The sequence below is a fragment of the Scylla paramamosain genome, chromosome 4 (genome assembly GCF_035594125.1).
Source record: "Scylla paramamosain isolate STU-SP2022 chromosome 4, ASM3559412v1, whole genome shotgun sequence".
Lineage (NCBI taxonomy): Eukaryota > Metazoa > Arthropoda > Malacostraca > Decapoda > Portunidae > Scylla > Scylla paramamosain.
Genome location: NC_087154.1, coordinates 23,617,027 through 23,637,026, shown reverse-complemented (window position 1 = coordinate 23,637,026; position 20,000 = coordinate 23,617,027). Strand labels below are relative to the sequence as shown.

Sequence of the window (20,000 nt, the reverse complement as noted above, 5' to 3'; positions counted from 1 at the left end):
GAGAGAGAGAGAGAGAGAGAGAGAGAGAGAGAGAGAGAGAGAGAGAGAGAGAGAGAGGTGGCGGGGGAGGGAACGTTATAATGAATTCCTGTCTCGTCCAGACCCTCACACAAATAAGAAACAAAGACGGAGCAAAAAATATATAAATAGATAAACAAAAGTATCTCTTATTTGCCACCACCACTCATGTCTTTTCGCCACCGAATGGTTCTGCACCGTCAGTGAGCGAGAAAAATAACCGAGCGTGAGAACTCGACCAGTCATCATCTGTCTTCGAAAACAGCCCTAATGAGGGACCAAAGTGTCTCGAAACATGGGCCGCTGCCTGATGCAAGCCAGAACACTCCCTCTGTGCCTGGTGTGTCACTTGGCGTGTCCTGCCTTCAAGTGTGGAGGAAAGTGCCTGTAGTAGACTCCAACACACGGGGAAAAGTCTACACTGGGATGGAGCAAGGACTGGCTGGCCTTGCTCCATCAATACAACTTTCGCATTATTGTTCACGTATCGACCAAATTCTTCTAGACGTGCCCCTCCCCTTCAGGATAAGAAAAAAAGTAGTTATGTGCATCTCAAGGTTAATCAAAGCAAATAAAATGTTTTTTCCTATTATTTTCAAGGTGGGTTTTTATTTCATCCACATGTTAAACTTCTTTTTATCTCCCAAATCTGTGTAAGCTTCCCAACACTTTTATATATACATTTTTTTTTTTTTTATCGCATAACCATTCTGTGCTTCCTTTGATTATTTCTATTAGCATCGCTCCCCTCTTCTTCCCCTTAATCCTGCTGCAGGAGGGCGAGGTCGGGGCGCGGGGGTGGGGTCGGCACTACTTCGGGCGGTGACGTGATCACCTTGGAAGTCATGGCGGACCAGGCCACTTCGGTCCCTCCACAATCCTGGGCGCCGAGATACATGAACCCTGAACATCCCTTCACGGAATCTGGTCAACGCAAGAACCAGGGGCGTGAAGAGTGCGGTCTGCGGGATGAACGGAATGCTGTTCTTTCTAAACACCACGATGAACATAAGGAGTGTTATACATTGCAGATATAAAGAGAGAGAGAGAGAGAGAGAGAGAGAGAGAGAGAGAGAGAGAGAGAGAGAGAGAGAGAGAGAGAGAGAGAGAGAGAGAGAGAGAGAGAGAGAGAGAGAGAGCATACAAAAAATGTGGAATTTAAACAGTGGTATAGGGAATCCAGGATGAACAATAACAATACAAAAACAACAACATTCCATTAACATAAACGCAAGACAAGCAGGTTATGAAGGAGAGCGAAAAACAACAATAACACTAATAACAACCTTTTTCCTCCTAACCGGCCCCCGCCCGACGCCTTAATAGCACGCAGAGGCTTTAAAGTCCAAAAGTTAATATCCTGCGAGCGCCGCCATGAAGTGACTGGGGCGATTACTTATTCCAGGCAGAACGACACAAATTGTGGCGGAGACACTGCAAAAAAAGTTGAGAGAGAGAGAGAGAGAGAGAGAGAGAGAGAGAGAGAGAGAGAGAGAGAGAGAGAGAGAGAGAGAGAGAGAGAGAGAGAGAGGGTGAACAACCTTGTGTATTTGTGTGTGTGTGTGTGGGGGGAGGGGAGGGAGACACGTGCCTGTTTTCTTGGTGTGAGGGGTGGGGCAGACAAAAGTGAACCTGTTTATGCTATGACTAAAAGCTACGCACGCGCGAGGAAGCACACGCACACACACGCACACACACACACACACACACACACACACACACACACACACACACACACACACACACACACACACCAGACTTCCCCCGGGATTCTGGAAACCTGAACAAAGAATATTAACTCGTGCAAGTCTTTTCGTTTAAAATTCTAGACACTACTTCCACCACCACCACCACCAGTACTACCATCATCATCATCATCATTATCATCATTACTATTCTTATTATTGTTGTTGCTGCTTCTGGTGTCGGCGTTACTTTTTTGTGGCTCGGATTAGCCTCGAGTGAGTTAAGCCCAGGACGACACGAGAAGAAAACCCGTTTGATCTTAGTCTTATATCGTCTTTTTCTTACCCATGTTTTTTTTTTTTTTTCCTCCACTTCCTTCGTGATACATTCATTACTTTGCTTCTTTCCTCCTCCTCCTCCTCCTCCTCCTCCTCCTCCTCCTTCTCATTCTTTCCTCCCTCCTTCAGGTTTTCAGTAATTGTAATTCTTATATTATTTTTTCTTCCCGTGTGTGTGTGTGTGTGTGTGTGTGTGTGTGTGTGTGTGTGTGTGTGTGTGTGTGTGTGTGTGTGTGATTGTGTCGCGATGCAATTTCTTTCCAAGGTCATAAGCGTTGTTAAGTGGCTGGTGTTTTGATGCAAGTGCTTTGTGTCCATTACTTATGTACTTATCTACTTATCTTCTTGTAGTATGCTGGCAGCCACAATCATATTCCCCAGGCGTGATTGTAATGGAGTTATCTAAGTGGCTGTGATGGTAATGAGAATGTAGGCGGGGGTGGTGGTGATGATGGGAACTAAGAACACTGAGAAGTAACCGTGGTGGTGGTGGTGGTGGTGGTAGTGGTGGTGTGGTGGTGTGGAGTGACTGAAGGCACACCATCGTGGCCTTGACACCTTTTAGCAGAAGACACGAGGAAAAGTCTCACTTCCCTTTCCTTCCTAGCTACTTCTTCCTTGCCTTCCTCCCACTCTCTTCCCTCCCGCACAAGTCAATACGCCTCCTCCTTTCACTTCCTCTTTTAGTAAACCCTTTCCTCAATCTCATTTTCTTTCACATCTCCTGTGTATTATCTTCCTTCCTTCCCCTCACAGCTTCCTTCTTTACCCACTTCCTTCCCTTTCCTTACAACTTCCTCTTTACCATCTTGCTTCCCCTCACAGCTTCCCTCTTTACCCTCTTCCTTCTTCTCAGTACCCTCTTGCTGCAGTCTTCCTTCCTTCCAGCGCCATGTCCTGCGCCTCGGGAGGATCAGCAGTCAAGGGCAGGCGCCGAAGGGCATGTAGTTTATGGTAATGAATGCGCGTCGTTATTGGCGACGGCGGCGGCGGCATGAGGACGGTGGAAGAAGGCGGTGGCTGAGGGGCGGGAGTGCTAAGGGAGGAGCAGCTATAATGCGAGTCTGTAAAAACTGGATAACCCCGCAGGCTTCTCCAGAGAGGGTAGGGGAGGAGGGGGTGACGGGAGGGAGGGGACGCCCGGGGCAACATCACCTCCTCCTCCTCCTCCTCCTCCTCCTTCTCTTCTTCCTAACCCCTGACGTTCCGCTTCAGTGAATGCAGAGAAAGAAAAGCTACTGAACGTTGTGCTGTGAAACTTCCCACCTGTTTCGGCCGGAAGAGAGTGGTTAGGTAGATTTAATATTGTGTTTTGGCCGAAGCTTTGTGCGGTAATTATTTTCACACAGAGACAGACGGGGCGCGGGAGATGTATCGGAGCCTCCCTCCTAGTGACGGGAAAGACGGGCAGCCGCGGCCACGGCGAGGAAAGCTGGCAACCACGGCGACTCGAAGGAACCTCCCCGCGCACCTGGTCACGGAGAGTAATTAGGGCCGCCAGGTTAGGGAGAGGGGGAGGAAGGGCTCCAGCCGATACCCATAATATGGAAAAGTGATGCAGTGGTAGCAGATCCGTCCCCCACCGCCACGTCCACCCACGGCACGCGGCACTGGCGCCTTGTGTGACTAATGATGCTTCTCTTATTATAATAATAATAATAATAATAATAATAATAATAATAATAATAATAATATTATTATTATTATTATTATTATTATTATTATCATTATTATTATTATTATTATTTATTTTTAATTTATTTTTTTCCCAAATTAAGTCCTTTCTCTTTCCTTTCCCTCCTCATCCAGGCTGATGGAGACAAAACAAAAAAGGAGGAGGAGGAGGAGGAGGAGGAGGAGTGCGTGCCAGATGTGTGGGATGTAAATCTGCGGAGATGGGAAAGACAGCTTGACTACCTCCCTCCTTTTCTCAAGCTTGCGCTGCCGCCTCCGTCTCTCTCTCTCTCTCTCTCTCTCTCTCTCTCTCTCTCTCTCTCTCTCTCTCTCTCTCTCTCTCTCTCTCTCTCTCACATTTCCTTTTGCGATTCCTTCCGCTATATATTCTCATTCCTTCCGTGTTTGTTTCCGTTCTGCTCCTCCACTTCCTTCCTTTCTGATTTGGGCTCACGTTATTCACGGCCATCACCACACCGACATCGCCAGCCACAACAACAACAACAACAACAACAACCATAAAACGTCATTCTACGTCATTCTCATCATCTTCCGTCAACGTCATTGCTTCACTAATCACTTTTTATTTTAAATTTTGTTTTATCATTATCATTTTCTTTTTTTTTTTTCTTATCAGATTTCCTTCCTTCCAATCCACCGCTCTTTCTTCCTTCCGTCGTAAATACCCAAAACTCAAGTGAGTGTCTTTCTACGTCAGACTGCGTGCCGCCTAAGTTGCTGCCGGTATAATCACCGCCACCACCATCACCACCGCCACCACGATTACCATTACCATCGCCACGTCAATGAATAAAAAAGAATGGTAAGGCTAAAAGATTATTTTAATGTATTCATGCTTAGCTTCTTGTACTGAACAAGTTAATATTATCAACAACAGCAAGAAAACAATAATTATAATAACAATTTTAATAATAAAAATACTTCTACTACTACTACTACTACTACTACTACTACTACTACTACTACTACTACTACTACTACTACTACTACTACTACCACCACTACTACTACTATTACTACAAATAATGATGATAATAATAATAATAATAATAATAATAATAATAATAATAATAATAATAATGATAATAATAATAATAATAATAATAATAATAATAATAATAATAATAACAATAATAATAATAATAATAATATACAAAAATAATAAACAGTAATAACAAGAACAGCAGCAACAATAACAGAACACTAATGCAGCGGTGCTTCTATCTGAGTATGATAATAAGTTGACAAAGTAATTGTTTTGAAGGTCTCATTTTCCTGTGTGCAGCTCCGCCCGCCAAAAAAAAAAAAAAAAACACGATTAATGAGTGTGGACAATGAAAAGTAAATAACAAACAAACCCCAGACGCCGCGGGTGCAGCTGGCCGGGGCGGGAACCCACACTCAGGGCAGCGGCCGCGGCAGGTAGCAAGATTTTTTACCTTCTCCCTTCTACTCCTCCATACCCCATTCTTATTTTTTTTTCTGGTACCTTCTTATGTGTATTACCTTGTTTACGCTGTACGTGAAGACTCGACATGTGTAATAAATATGCAACAAAATATAACAAGTTTACATTTTAAACACTGTAAACTATATCTCTTTCAGCATCTTTACACCTACATGCGCGTAGTTAGACACAGATACATACATACATACATACATACATACACACATACTTACATGAGGGTATAACGCTCACGTAAACTCACAAAAAGGCAATCATAGCTCAGAGAACGTGCAGCAAAAACCAGAATAGCTTTTAAGGAGAACCGGTTTGACACTATTATTTATCGGAGTGAGTGTGGCGGAGACGAGGCAGCCCCTCCGAGAGTTGGCGGCGCTGGTGGTGGTGATGGCGGTGGTGGTGGTTGTTGTGGTGGTGGTGGTGGTGGTGGTGGTCTTTTCTGACTTTCCATTTGACCTCTTCCTCCATCCTTGCACTCCCTCCCTCCTCTGCTTTCTCCCTCCGTCTCCCTCTTCCATACTCATTCATATTCCTTATCGTCTTTGCTTCCTTCCTCCTCTCTGTTTCCCACTTCCTTTTTCCTTCCGTAACTTATCTCCACACAAACTTTCATTCAAGCAGCTTATCACCCTTCTTTCCCTCGATTCCTTATACTATCCTGCTCACTATTCTCCTCTGTGCCTCCCTCTCTCCCTAATTCACCTTCCTTTCCGTTCCTTCGTCTTCCACATCTCCCTCCTGCCCCCAACGCGACCACTGCAGCAGGTACCAATCTGAACACCTGCTGAAAGAGGTTGGGGCGCCGTGACCCACCAGTCCCAGAGGTCACGAGGTCACAGGTCAATCAGGGCACAACACTTCACCTTCTCAACCCGTTTCTTGCACGTCTTCCTCCTCATTCCCCACCTCGTACCTGCTCTTCTCCTCCTCCTCTTCCTCCTCCTTTTCATCGTATTTTTCTTCTTATTCTGCTTCATCAAGTTCTTTCCTCGCCGGATCTTGTTCGGTGTAAGAGAAATGGCGCCGGAATTATCATTATGGTCCAGGTAGTCTTCCGTTCTTCATTGTGTGACTTCACCTTTTTCATTCACTGTGTTTGTTGTTGTTTTTGTTGCTCTTGTTGTTGTTGTTATTGTTTGCTGTTGTTCCCATGGCATACAGAACAGATCACAGACATGTTTTTCTTTCTGTTCTTTCAAATTCTATATTTCTTCTTGGCTCCTTAATGATTCACGCTCCTGGAATTTCCCGGCCAGAGTGTACCCCCTTTGCCTCGGCCCTCCCCTCACCTCCTCCCCTCTTACTCCTCTCCACTCTCTTCCCCGCATGCCCTCCCCAGCCTTCCATCATCTCTCTCTCTCTCTCTCTCTCTCTCTCTCTCTCTCTCTCTCTCTCTCTCTCTCTCTCTCTCTCTCTCTCTCTCTCTCTCTTACACAATACATACACATAAAATTAATAAACAGATAAAACACAAATAAACAACTGACAAAATGAAATATACATACAAATACAAACTTTACATTACGCTTGTGAATATTTTTTTCCTTTTTTTATTATTTATCGCTGTAAAGTGTTGAAACATTTTATAATAGGAAAAAAAGTGACATACTGTACACACACACACACACACACACACACACACACACACACACACACACACACACACACACACATACGCATACAGCCTTTTCAGAAGCACCATAAAAAATAAAAACACACACACACACACACACAGGGGCAAACTACGCCTTCCATTGTCATCATAAAACACACAAAACGACGAGATATGACAGAACACCGCGACACAAGGCGAGATTGCACGATAACTGGTGACAATCTGCAACATTGTTCACACACTTCCTCCATAGACGGGGCAAGAACACCCTCCACCCCCTTCAGTCTCTCTCACGGAAGCTAGAAGAAAAAAATAATAACAATAACAACTACAAAACTCTCCAAGGTTCTCCAGATATTCTTTCGTTCCTGGTCCTTAACTTCGTTTTCATTAGCGGGAGTGTTGAAGAGAGAGAGAGAGAGAGAGAGAGAGAGAGAGAGAGAGAGAGAGAGAGAGAGAGAGAGAGAGAGAGAGAGAGAGAGAGAGAGAGAGAGAGAGTATACTCGTAATCTAACCACGACACATCCATTTCCTGTATACAACATTATTCTGCTATCACCACTATTGTCATCAACACCACCACCACTACCATCACTACCACCACTACCAGCACAACCACGACCACCACCACCACCACCACCACCACCACCACCACCACCACCACCACCACCACGGAGTACATGTCGGCCTCCATCTCTCTTTCCATCCGTTATCAGATCCTAAATAAAGCCCCCGGCAACCGAGCACTATTATCTCTGTCATCACTAAACGTTTGGAGTCTCTAGACCTGACGTGTTGCCCTCAACGTTATGCATCCGCCGGCCGCCCCGCTCATCCCCCAATACGCTACCACCACCAGGCTTCTTAGGATCACTGCTTCTATGTACTGCCAGAGCTTAACTATGATATGTTTGTCTGTCTGCTTTTCTGTGTCGGTATCTGCTTTTCTCACTCCTAACACACTCTCTCTCTCTCTCTCTCTCTCTCTCTCTCTCTCTCTCTCTCTCTCTCTCTCTCTCTCTCTCTCTCTCTCTCTCTCTCTCTCATGAACAAAGAGCCAAAAATGTTGGATTTCACCATTGTTTATATGATTAAAATGAGAACACCTCCTTTCTTCCCATCCCTCAGTCTTATCCCTCGGCTACCATCATTACCTTTTTTCTCTCCTTCCTGCTCCTCTAGCTCTCCTAGTTCACTTTCTTGTCCTCCCTCTTGCAGCGCCACACCTTCGCACTCTTCCCCTCCCCGTGCCCAGGTCCGTGTCATGTATGCCTGCATGTACTCTCTTTCCCCAGTGATGCCTTCGTGCTCTGGGTCGTGTTCTACATCGCGTCGTGCAGCTCCCTTTCTTACCCCAAAATGACCATAAATTTCACCCCCTCGGCCAGCCTTGCCCATCCCGGTGTGCCACGTCTTGTCTCTGGTCCTGCTTTTTTCATGTGTCTATGTGCTTCACTCTCCCACCCCGTGTCCCAACACCCCGCCCCGCGCCACCCTACCCCAATCTCTCCTCTCTTCTCTTCTCCCACCCTTCCCCCGCCAGGCTCGTATAATTAGGCCCCTGCACACCTGTAATTAACGAAGGGCCTGAGGTGAGGACGAGGACGACACCAGTGTGCCTTACATGACAACCCACACGCACACACACACACACACACACACACACACACACACACACACACACACACACACACACACACACACACACACACATACGCACACACACACATACGGGGAAGCTTCGGGTAAGAGGAAGCAACACTCCGCAGCAAAACATTCATAACATAAATAGGACAAAGCGACGATTCTTTTATCTGTTTTCATGATAAGTGCAGCAGAACAAGACAAAAGCAACATTGTGCTAAAATACAAAAGAGCAGTGTGTGGGGAAACAAAGACGTGTGAATAGATAGATTAGAGGTAATCTCCCACGGGAGGCTTAAGAGGACAACGTTATACTGAAACTCCTGCTGCTTTGTATCAATATTTGTTCCTACGAATGAGGTGCAGTGGTGTACTTACATCACCTCCTGCCATGACCTAGCGATGTTCTGCTGTTGTAACGCTGAAATACCTTACTGTAACACTACGCCCCACCACTGCAGCGCAAATCCCTTCTGATGTGGCACTGTACCCTACTTATGTAACACTGTACTTCACAACAGTAAAGCCATACCCTGCTGTAACGCTGTACTTCGATGCGATAACCCTCATCTACCGTTATAACCCTGTACCTCGCCCCTGTAATGTTATGCCTTAACACGCCATAATGTAACCTTCTCGAGCGTCATTATCTCCTTTCCACATATCCACGAAAACGGGAAAACCATGCAGGGGTGTCCAGCTGTCCCGTGGCATCAACACAAGGTGTAGCCTAATCGCTCCGGCCAGACACACGCTGCTATCTGCCCTCACAGCTGGGTCGGGGAATCGGGGACACCTGGTTGATAATGGGACAGGAGGGTGATAATGGGGTCTGGTGGTCTGGGACGAGAGCAAGGGTTTAATTAATGGGGACAGAGAGAGTGATAACAGCTAATGGTTGGCTTAATGGGTACAGGTGGCTCATGCTGAAGGTGGTGTTTGCTTAATGAAGACTGGTGAATGGGGCGCGTGGGTGACACTGCACGCACGTACTACATGTTAATGGGTCGATAATAGGACAAGTGGTTTTAAGTACTGCACAGGTACTCTGCTAATTAATGGGAAGAATGTTGATTAATGGCCAGAGTGGGTGATTAATGGCCCTGGTACTTGATTAATGGGGGAACAGGTAGCTAACTAATGGAGAGGTAGTTAAGAAGGTGGTTGCAGCAATGAATATATCACTGTCTGCTGCAGTGACAGTTCAAGGTTATAATTATAAAGTTGAGTGAAGGGAGAGAGTTAAGGGAGGGAGTAAAGGTACGGGAGGGAGGGAAGGAAAGGAAGACGTAAGGAAATGGGGACGGAAAACCCACAGCAAGAAGCAAGGCAGAATAAGACAGAAATCAAATAAATGGAGACACGAGAAAAACCTCATATAAGAAAAAGACGAGCGTGCTGCGCTGAGACTTAGATACCAGAAGAATGTGTCGTGAAGCACTGAAAGAACAAGACAAGTCAAGATGTGAGCTGACCTTCAAAAAAAAACAGGCAGGATTACGTAACGCTGTGAGAGTGAAGACAAACACAGCTGTGGACGAGGTGTGAGAGGAGAGTGGAGGAGATGATGAAGAAAGAAAAGATCCGAGATGGAGGTATTTGTGGAGGTGGAGGTGGAGGAGTGGAGGAATGGAGGGCGTGAGGGAGGAAAATCGTCCTTCACCAGCAAGCCGCCTCCTTCTGGCCTTGGTTGTGTATTGTTCGGTAATTGACGAACAGCAGCAGCAGCAGCAGCAGCAGCACCAACAGCAGCACCAACAGACAGCCAGCCAGCACCTGTCTGCTCGCACCTTCTTCACACCCTCTTCTCTTTTCTCCTTATGACCTTCTTTTCTCCCATCTAATCATCACTGTTATTTTCACAACACCTCTTCTCTTTTCTCCTCTTTCTCCTCTTTTATATTTTCTATTCTTCTTTGTTCTTCATCTCACCGCCTTCTTCACGTTTCTTTGATCTTCTTTTCTCTCTATCCTTCTTTGTTTCTTATTTCCTCGCCTTCCTCAAGTCCTCTTCTCTTTCTCTTCTTTTCTCTCACCTGTTCTTCTCTATACTTGATTTCCTCTCTTTTCTTCCCTGATTTATTCCCGTTCTCCAATCTTGCTGTTCTCTTCCCATTCCTCATTCCCTCTACTCTTTTTTCCTCTGTAGTTCTGTCTCGTCCCCCTCTTCTCTTTTCCTTTATCTCTTCTCAGCATTTGGTATTTCCTCTCTTTTTTTTCTCTTACCTTTTATTCATTCTCCCCTTCTCAGTTCTTTCCATCCTCTTTTTTATCTCTCATCCGTCCCAAGTTTTATTCTTTTTTCTCTCCTCTCCTCTGTTATAGTTTCCTCTTTTTTCATTATCATCTGCTTCCCTCGTGCGCTTTGTTTCTCTTTACTATTTTCTTCTTATCTTCCTCTCTCGTTTCCACTCTTTGCATTTTCTTTTTCCATCTTTCCATCTTTTCTCTTCATTTCTCTTTCCATTTTTTTTCATTCTTCCTTCATCGTTATTCTATCTTCCCTTAACTTTATTTCTTTTCGTTTACCTTTTTTCTCTCGTTCCTCAATTATTCCCTCGTTTCATTCGTACTTTTTTTTCATGTAGAAGTTTTTATTTATCTTCTTTTATTATTCAGTTGTTTCTTTGTAAATAACTTATCCTTTCTTGTGTGGTTAGTCATGTCCTTTCTCTCTCTTTCCCCTTCGTCACCTCATTTGAACAAAAAAGGGTGATAATTGTGAACATCTGCTGTAGTAATTATAACAGCTCGTGCGTAGCTACTACATCCGCTACTAAGCCTGCCTCTATCATCTCACTATCTCATTCTTTGTATTTGGTTAACTGTTATCTCTCTCCTGCTTCACCCTCGCTGTCTTGTTGTCTCCTTTTTCTGTGTGTGTGTGTGTGTGTGTAGTGCCTTACTTTGTCTTCTGTCTGTCTGTGTATCTCTGTCTCTGTCTGTCTATTTGTCTGTTTCCCAGTTTCTTTTTTTCTTCGGCTCATGGTCTATTCCTTTTTTCATGTTTTATTATGTTCTTTTCTTTTCTCTGCCTTCGTAACACCAAATATTTTCTCTTTTCTTTCTTTCCCTTTTTTTCTTTCTTTCCCACTCGTGTTCTCTCTCTCTCTCTCTCTCTCTCTCTCTCTCTCTCTCTCTCTCTCTCTCTCTCTCTCTCTCTCTCTCTCTCTCTCTCTCTCTCTCAGTACGTGCGTCATATAATATTATTCATATCTAAGTCTTTTATATGCTTTGTTTTCTTGCTTTCTTATCGGAATTCTCTCTCTCTCTCTCTCTCTCTCTCTCTCTCTCTCTCTCTCTCTCTCTCTCTCTCTCTCTCTCTCTCTCTCTCTCTCTCAAACACATACACACACACACACTACCTATATCTATCTCCCTTATTCTTTTATACAGTACACACACACTAACGCCCTTCGTCCACACGCATACATCCAGCAGTGTGTCGCCACCCTCACCCTCCACCTCCACACCTTTCTCCTGCCACCCGCGGCCCGTGTCATTTCAAGGTGGTGGTGATGGTGGTGGTGGTGGTAGTAGCAATAAGTGTTTTTGCAGGAGTTTCGTCTCTTCTCCGTCCCTCAGACACTAATAACAACATGCTGATCTCCCCCCTCCCCTCTCTCTCTCTCTCTCTCTCTCTCTCTCTCTCTCTCTCTCTCTCTGAAGTAATAGAGATTCATGATATTGTTGCTTTTCCTGTTGCATTATCAGTCGTTGCATATTCATCACCATCACCACTACTATCATCACCATCATCGCTCCCATTACCTTCGTCAGCCACCCACGAAAGCCACACTAGGTCCTCCTCCTCCTCCTCCCCTCCTCGTCCCCCAGCAAGTCTTAATCACCATAAACTATCTTAACCACACTCACACGATGACCCTTTCTTTCTTTACCCCTCACCTCCTCCCTCCCTCCCTCTCTTCCTCCCTTCAGCCGCCAGCGTAACTTCCCTCCTTTCATAATAATGTTTCCCCTCCCTTTTACCTCCCCTTAAACCTCCATAATCTCCCTCCTCCTCCTCCTCCACGATCCCCCTGAACTTCCCTCCCGCAGGATGGTCTAAACGAATCCATAATTTGCTCTATGATTTGACGACCTACGGAGAAAGGGTCGTGGTGGTGGCCTCGAGGGGGTTACTGCGCTGGGGTCGTGGAGGTTGTAAGTGCAAGACATGTGGGGTCGTGGGAGGGGGCGAGACGGTTTCTGGGGTGACTGTAAGCAAGCGAGTGGGTGAGGGAGGGAGGCGCGGTGTGATGTGCGGAGAGTTGAGACGTTCGTTGCTTGGAGGATGTGCGGGACGGCTGACTTCCGAACCAAGGTACACAAGTTGAGGGGTTGTGGCGGTGACGACGCGTGGGGTGTTTGAGGGAGCAGGGCGTGAGTCTGCAAAGCCTTCTGGGGACGTGCGGTGGAGTACGGAAGCAGGATGACGGGAGTGGTATGAAGGAGAGTGTGGGGAGCAGATGAGAAGGGAAGGAGACAGAGCGTGAGAGGAATAGTAAGACAGGAATAGCAACAACGTCAATATGGGAAAAGGTAACAGGTGTTTGAAGGGCTAGGGTGCCTGGGGGAGGGAGGGAGGCATGGGGAGGTGCTGGACGGGGCAGTGGGGGGTGAGAGGCGAGGAGCGTGGGAGGGGCCTCCGGGATGATCCTCGCCTCGCCCCAATAGGATAAGGACCACAGCTTCCGGCCCGGACAGACAGGTAGGGTCTCCGCCACCTGTCCTCCCGCCGCCTCGAGACACCTGATCCACTGCCGCCCACCACCACCATCACCACTACCACCACTAACATCAGGAACATCACTGCAACTTACAGCCTTCCTCAACCCCACTATCAACACCACCACTACCACTCCCATTATCTTCCCCGCGACGACCATCACTAACAACAACAAGACCACTACCATTACAACCTCCCTCACCTTGCTATGCATCACCACCAACCCCGCTAACACTACTATCACCATCACTACCACTACTACCTTCCTCCTCCCCATCACCACCACCACGTCCATTACTACAACCACGAGACCCTTTATTGTCACCCTCATACAGACTGCAGACTGCAAAACTACCTTATACTAACAAAACCAAGTCATGTCAACTTTCTAGGACAACCACCCCAGCGAGACCACAAGAGCAGCACACCAGGGAGACAACACTATAGAAATTCCAGCACCAGTAACAACGGAAAGAAATAACTTCAAGAACACTGACACGAAACGCAACCAAAGCAGCGCAAGAGAGGCAGGATATAAAGAAAAACTCATTCAGAACGCCACCAGAATAGAACTACCACATCACGACACAACTGATGCAAGACCCACAATCGAAACGAGGAACACCTGCCGCAGATCACACCGGCGGCTGCTCTCACGCCGAAACAACCTCCACCACTCCTGTCGGGGCTTAAACAAAGAACCTGGAAAAGCAGCGCACCGAGCTAAAAAAAGGGGGACAATAAAGTATCCAAATCCATTGTTGATACGGAAGGCTTCCCAAACGCAAGGTCAGAACACTCGAGTAAAGCACCTGGGACACGCAACGCACCCGTAACGATACAGGGGAAATGAAGCCATGAATAAATAAACGCCAAAAGAGATACACGACGTCAAGTGTTCTCTCCACCCAAACCAATGGTATGAGAGAATTAAGAGAAATTTACCTGCCACGTTAGCAAGGCTTAAGTAGGACAGTGTGAGAATCCAGTGTGGGAAGAGACAGGCACTACATAGGAATGTGAGCTGAAACATGTAAGAAAGAATAAAGGACGGGAGGAAGTAAACACCGGGAACGAAAAAAAAAAAAGGGAGAGAGAAAGAGAGAGAAAATAACCCGAGGTAGAAAACTTGCCAGGACAAAGAGGAAAGTGGATTTCAAAGAAGAGCTTAGGAGTGACATCACGTGTGGGTACAGAGCATGGATGAGCGGGTGGAGCGGGTGAAAGCTGAGGAGAGGCATGAGAAGGAAGCAGAGATATACATGAAGAAAGAATAGATTAGATAATAATGACACTAATAATGATGATGATGATGGTGATAAGGGGGAGGAGAAAAAGAGGAATGGACTGCAAGCTAATGGAAGTGAAGGCGGGGGAGGTGGCGGGGAGTCCTTCAGCCAGTGTGAAGATCATGCGTGTGTGGTATTGCAGGTGTGAGTGGCAGGGAGGTGGGGGGCCTGAGGGGCGGGAAGAAGTGAGGGAGGGGGACGGCTAGAGCATCAGCGAGCACAGAAAGAGAAGGGGGAAGGTTACTGAGGGAGGGGGGGAGGAAAGGAGGGAGTAAATGAAAGGGAGCCGGAGGGCGGGGAGGCATGGGTGGCTGGTCAAGTGTAACATGTGAGGCAGTGGGTGCTTTACCTCTCGTGCCGGGACTACCTGGGGACACGAAGGGCCTCCAGGACACCACGGGGAAGGGACAGAAGGGTGGAGGAGGGGGTGGTGCGGAAGGGTGCGTGGAGGGTGGATAAAACGAGGGATTACTGAGAGACTGGGTGGCAGCAAAGGAAAGAAAGGAGAGGGAGAGGGGCTGAACAGAGCACATCGGAAGACTACATAGAGAGGAGCGATGAAGAGGCGGCGACTGAGGACCAAAGATGAAAACCGGATGGTGAGGCTCTAAGGGCACCACGCTGAGGGGCGGCACGAGGCAGGCGAGTATCAGTGGAGGCAGACGAGTATACAATGCACAATACTACACAAAAAAAAAAAAAAAAAAAAAAAAATGCGAAAGATGAACACCTCCGAGAAACTAAGAATTTTCTACAAACATCAATAACAACAGTAAAAAAATGGAGGCCGGGAGGGACTAGTTTGTGCTTAAAGGAAGAGGAGAGCCGGCAGGAATGCAGATTACAATCCTGAGCGGGCCGGCAGGAGAAGGATGCAGGATGGAGAGTATCAAGAATTCACCATGGTCTGAGTGAACAAGGAAAAAAAAAAGAAAGAAAAAAAAAGAGGGAGAAGGGTAAAACGAGTGATAGAACAGAAGAATAAGGCAAAGCAGGGATAAAGGAAGGGATAGGAGAAAGGGAAAGAAAAAAAAGAAAAAAGGCTCTTCATCTTTCTTCGCAACCCCTCCTGCTCTTCTTCAGTCTCTCCCCTCCCTCCCTCCCCTCACGTCTTCACGAAGCATCAGAGTGTCGTTCACGCTAAGGCGGCCTCGAGTGGGGTGAAGGATCCAATATGCTCCAGCAGGAATGTTTGCCGCAATCACTCTATTCTTCGCCGCCATCGCGGGGTGAAGGATGGCGGGAGGGAAGGCGAGGAGGACAAAAATGGTGCCATACCAGAATTCATTGCTTCTCTCCCCCCCTCCGATCTCTCCCACTCTCCTCTCCCCACCCGACATCCTCCTCGCCCAGAGTGTTCGCATTTCTGTGTTCGTGACGACGGCGTGGGCGAGGTTTTCAAGGCTCCTTCACGAGTTTTCAACAAATGGTGACTAAAAAAGAAACTACTGCCGCTGTAAAGAACATGATGAAAGGCAATGAAGACGGTAATTAACTAAGTATATGAAGAAAATTAAATAGCCCTCTATCGGTGTAGGACTGAAACACACACACACACACACACACACACACACACACACACACACACACACACACACACACACACACACACACACACACACACACACACACAGGATTTCTCAGTAAATAATAGTTTACGGAACCATGCAATCTATTTTCGCGGTATTACTATTTGCGTATTTTAAAGGAAGGAAAAATGTTAATATGTAGTTGTTGTTGCTGCTGTTTTCTGTTGCTGAAATATTACTGCTGCTACTACTACCACTACTACTACTACTACTACTACTACTACTACTACTACTTCTACTACTATTACTACATATACAGCTAATAAATAAGGTCAAGATACACTCTCCTTATCCTCCACCCCCGCCCCAACCCCATCTTCAGTCCCGGGCCAACCAGCGTGGTGCCGGACAGGCCGCACCTCGCCTCACAAACATCCTGCTGCACTCAGGGGACCAAGCAGGAGCAATGTATTCCACGCTTAATTTCCTTGATGCAAATGGAGTCCCCCACCTCTCTCTCTCTCTCTCTCTCTCTCTCTCCTCTCTCTCTCTCTCTCTCTCTCTCTCTCTCTCTCTCTCTCTCTCTCTCTCTCAACGCATTTTCTTTCTGATTGGTGATTAATATTTCGAAACACAACAATAAAGACAAACAAATGAGGAAACGACATAGAGAAGACTCCACGGTAATGAAGAGAGAGAGAGAGAGAGAGAGAGAGAGAGAGAGAGAGAGAGAGAGAGAGAGAGAGAGAGAGAGAGAGAGAGAGAGAGAGAGAGAGAGAGATTGTCACGCACAAAAAAAAAAGCTAGACACAGAGACATAGAAACGCACAAACAAACAAAAAGAGTACCATAAAGACACAAAGTAGGAAAAAAAGGAGAGAGAGAGAGAAAAAAAAAAAAGAGAAAAGAAAGTAGACAAAGACACAGCGAGGTAAAAATGGGGACCTGGTGGGTGTAGGTGGATGGGGGTGGGACATGATGAGATGAGGAGACACCCTTTGCACAGTACCTGACGGGAGAGGGAAGAGGGTGGGGGAGGGAAAGGGTTGAGGGAGGAGAAGACAGGTGGGCGCCGCTTCCTGTCCCGCACATCGCTCACCTGTAACAACTGAGCCAGGGAGGGAGCGCCGCCTGACACCCACACCACACCCAGACACTCCCACACACACCCAGACACTCACACCCACTGCAAGATACACTACACGGGTGAAAACTTGATATATATGGAGTGTAGTGAGAGAGAGAGAGAGAGAGAGAGAGAGAGAGAGAGAGAGAGAGAGAGAGAGAGAGAGAGAGAGAGAGAGAGAGAGAGAGAAGGAAAATTGCGTTATATATTCCCTTAAAATAGAAAAAAAAAATGTGCAGCGCAAATATCCGTACAACACAACACACACATAATTAGCAGAGTGACTAAACATTTTAAAGTGTGTCTGGGGAAGTACTGCACTGGGCGGCAAACAGTTGAACCCTGTAACTGCTACGGGCATCCTTCACTAACCCCCAAAGCAGTGTAAAAATTGTTTGGCTGCACACAAAGTAAACAAAAGAGAGAATAACAGGTTAACCTTATCTTCTTTTTAGACCGTAGAAATATTTTAAGAGGGCTTAGTACAAAAAAAAAATACTGTTTGAAAAATTGTAGGTAGTTAAAGCGGAATGTGAAAGATTTAAGGCAAGAAAAGTGGGAATGAGATATAAAACGAGAGACTATACAAGCATATCGAACTGTAATACCGCCTTTTAACAACGCAGTATTATTGAGACTCTCCGCCCTAAAATAACATTAAGGAAATAAAACGATCATGACAGTAGGAAGAAAAGAAAAAGGAGCGCAAAACCATGCCAGAGAGAGAGAGAGAGAGAGAGAGAGAGAGAGAGAGAGAGAGAGAGAGAGAGAGAGAGAGAGAGAGAGAGAGAGAGAGAGAGAAAAAGAAAAATAAGGCAAAGAAACAAGAAGAGTGTGAGTTTCCAGCAATGAAGAAAACAGTGAAAGACAGAGAAAGAGAGTGAAAAGAGGGTAGGCAGGTAGATAGGTAGGTAGGTGGACTCGCCCCCGGGTAATATAAGGTTTCGTGGATGGTGGGGAAAGAGAAAGGGAGCAGGAGGGCGGGGTGGGAACGATGATAATGTTATAGAGAGCGGAGACAGAGGCAGAGAAATGGGGAAAGGAGACGAGAGAAAAAGGTTGTGTAACACTGACACGCGGGAGACAGACTTGAATTTCAGTCCTAACACAGCCCGCCTTTTCTTTTCTTTTTTCTAGGAGGAGGAGGAAAGGAAGGAGGTGAAAGTGGCCCGGAGATTAAGTGGGTGAGGGATTAAGAGAAAGAAGGAAGGAAGGAAGGGAAGGAAGAAAGGTGGCGACGGAAGAAAAAAATTAAGAGAGGTTAGACGCAGCTTCACTTGGGCATGAAGAGAGGGATTTGGCGCGGCTGGGCAGAGTAAGGTTTCAAGAAAGGGAGGCTAGGGGGAGGGAAGGAAGTACAGGGAGGGAGCTACACTAACACAATGGGCAGTGAGAACTTGTAAACCTGCCTCTATTTGCCTCCTCATTATAACAATACAGTTCAGGACAACACGGTAGGCAGTCTGCGAGCAAGCCACGTGCGAAACAGAGGATTTCTATCTGTTCTTATACACAGTTTTCCTTCCTTTTTACATTACAGATTGAGAAATTAGAGACAAAATGTGTAAGTTCCGCCGCTCTACATTGTTGGGAGTTTTTTTTTTTTTTCGTTGCACAAGCGGAAAAAATAGTGCGTGTGATGTTTACTATGTTCATTCTTCGTGGGTGGTGGCGGAGAGAGAGAGAGAGAGAGAGAGAGAGAGAGAGAGAGAGAGAGAGAGAGAGAGAGAGAGAGAGAGAGAGAGAGAGAGAGAGAGAGAGAAGGGGGAGGTTCTCGGAGACAGGTCTTCCCAACCGCCAGCCAGAAAACAGGTGTACAGATCACTTAATTTCCGGCCGGCAAGCATCCTTCCTTCCTCCCTTACCTGCCCCTCTCGCTAGCAGGTCCCCACGCCAGAAACAACAGGTGTCCACTTCCGGCGAAGGCCAGCCAATGGGACGCGAGGTGAGGGTCTGGTTGGCCAATGGCGTCGCGAAAGCCAGCTGATCCCTGACCAATGAGGAGCGAGCACGGGCAAGTCCATTGTGTCCTCACCTCAGGGGGAGACCCACGTTCATTCATCAGTCATTTCTTCACACACACACACTCACACACACACACACACACACACACACACGTACGAAAACGTACACACACAGATGTACACAGCCTCCATGTTTTTCAAAATATGCTTTATGAGGAGGATCAAAGGAGCAGACTGGTATACTAGCTGCTGCCTCAGCGCACGAGACGGCAGGCAGACAGCAGCTACAAAACAAAAGCAACGAAGAAAATGCATGAACCGGCACCTGAGGCAGCGGTGGTCAGGACAGTTAGGGCGCAGAGGAAATGACCCATTACAGTGTTGTTCCGACCATGACACTTCAGAACAATGCTACCAGATATAGGGGCAAGTGTTTCTAGGCCTCGACGATGACAAAATCCACCTCGGCGACGCACACTCCGGCTCTTCATGGCTCGCAAACATAGGACGGCGGAGGGGCGGCGGCGAGGCTCCAGTGCAGCGGGAAGAAGATGGGGAGACGCGGTTCATAACACAGACCTCAAGCATACCAAGTCGAGCTTCGCCACACAAGCCATAATGCACTCCCTCCTTCCCTCCCACTTTCCCTCCACCTCTCCCTCGGGGCGCTCACGTCACCGGGGGCAACGCAGAGCCGCGCACACCAAGTTCCCGGCGAAGGTGCTCACAAGATCTGAATAAAAAACGCCCTTTGGGGACATATTTCTGGTGCTTCCTCGCTGCGTTCCTGTCGTGGCGGTGAGCAATGAGATGTAAAACTGGAGGTCCCGTCATTATTTAATCTCGTATTGGCATCAAGGACAGATGGTAAACGAAGTAACTACCGTGGGAACGATTCTGGC

At 46.8% G+C, this 20,000-nt stretch overlaps 1 protein-coding gene across 1 annotated transcript in view; it reads right to left on the bottom strand.

Annotated features, from left to right (window-relative positions):
* Positions 1-50: 50 nt before the first annotated feature.
* LOC135099886 (uncharacterized) overlaps positions 51-20,000 on the bottom strand; it is a 118,502-nt gene continuing 98,552 nt past the window's right edge. Inside the window, exon 4 of the mRNA XM_064002518.1 lies at positions 51-980. Within this exon, the coding sequence (XP_063858588.1) occupies positions 934-980 (47 nt within the window). The 3' untranslated portion in view covers positions 51-933. The remainder of the gene's footprint in view (positions 981-20,000) is intronic.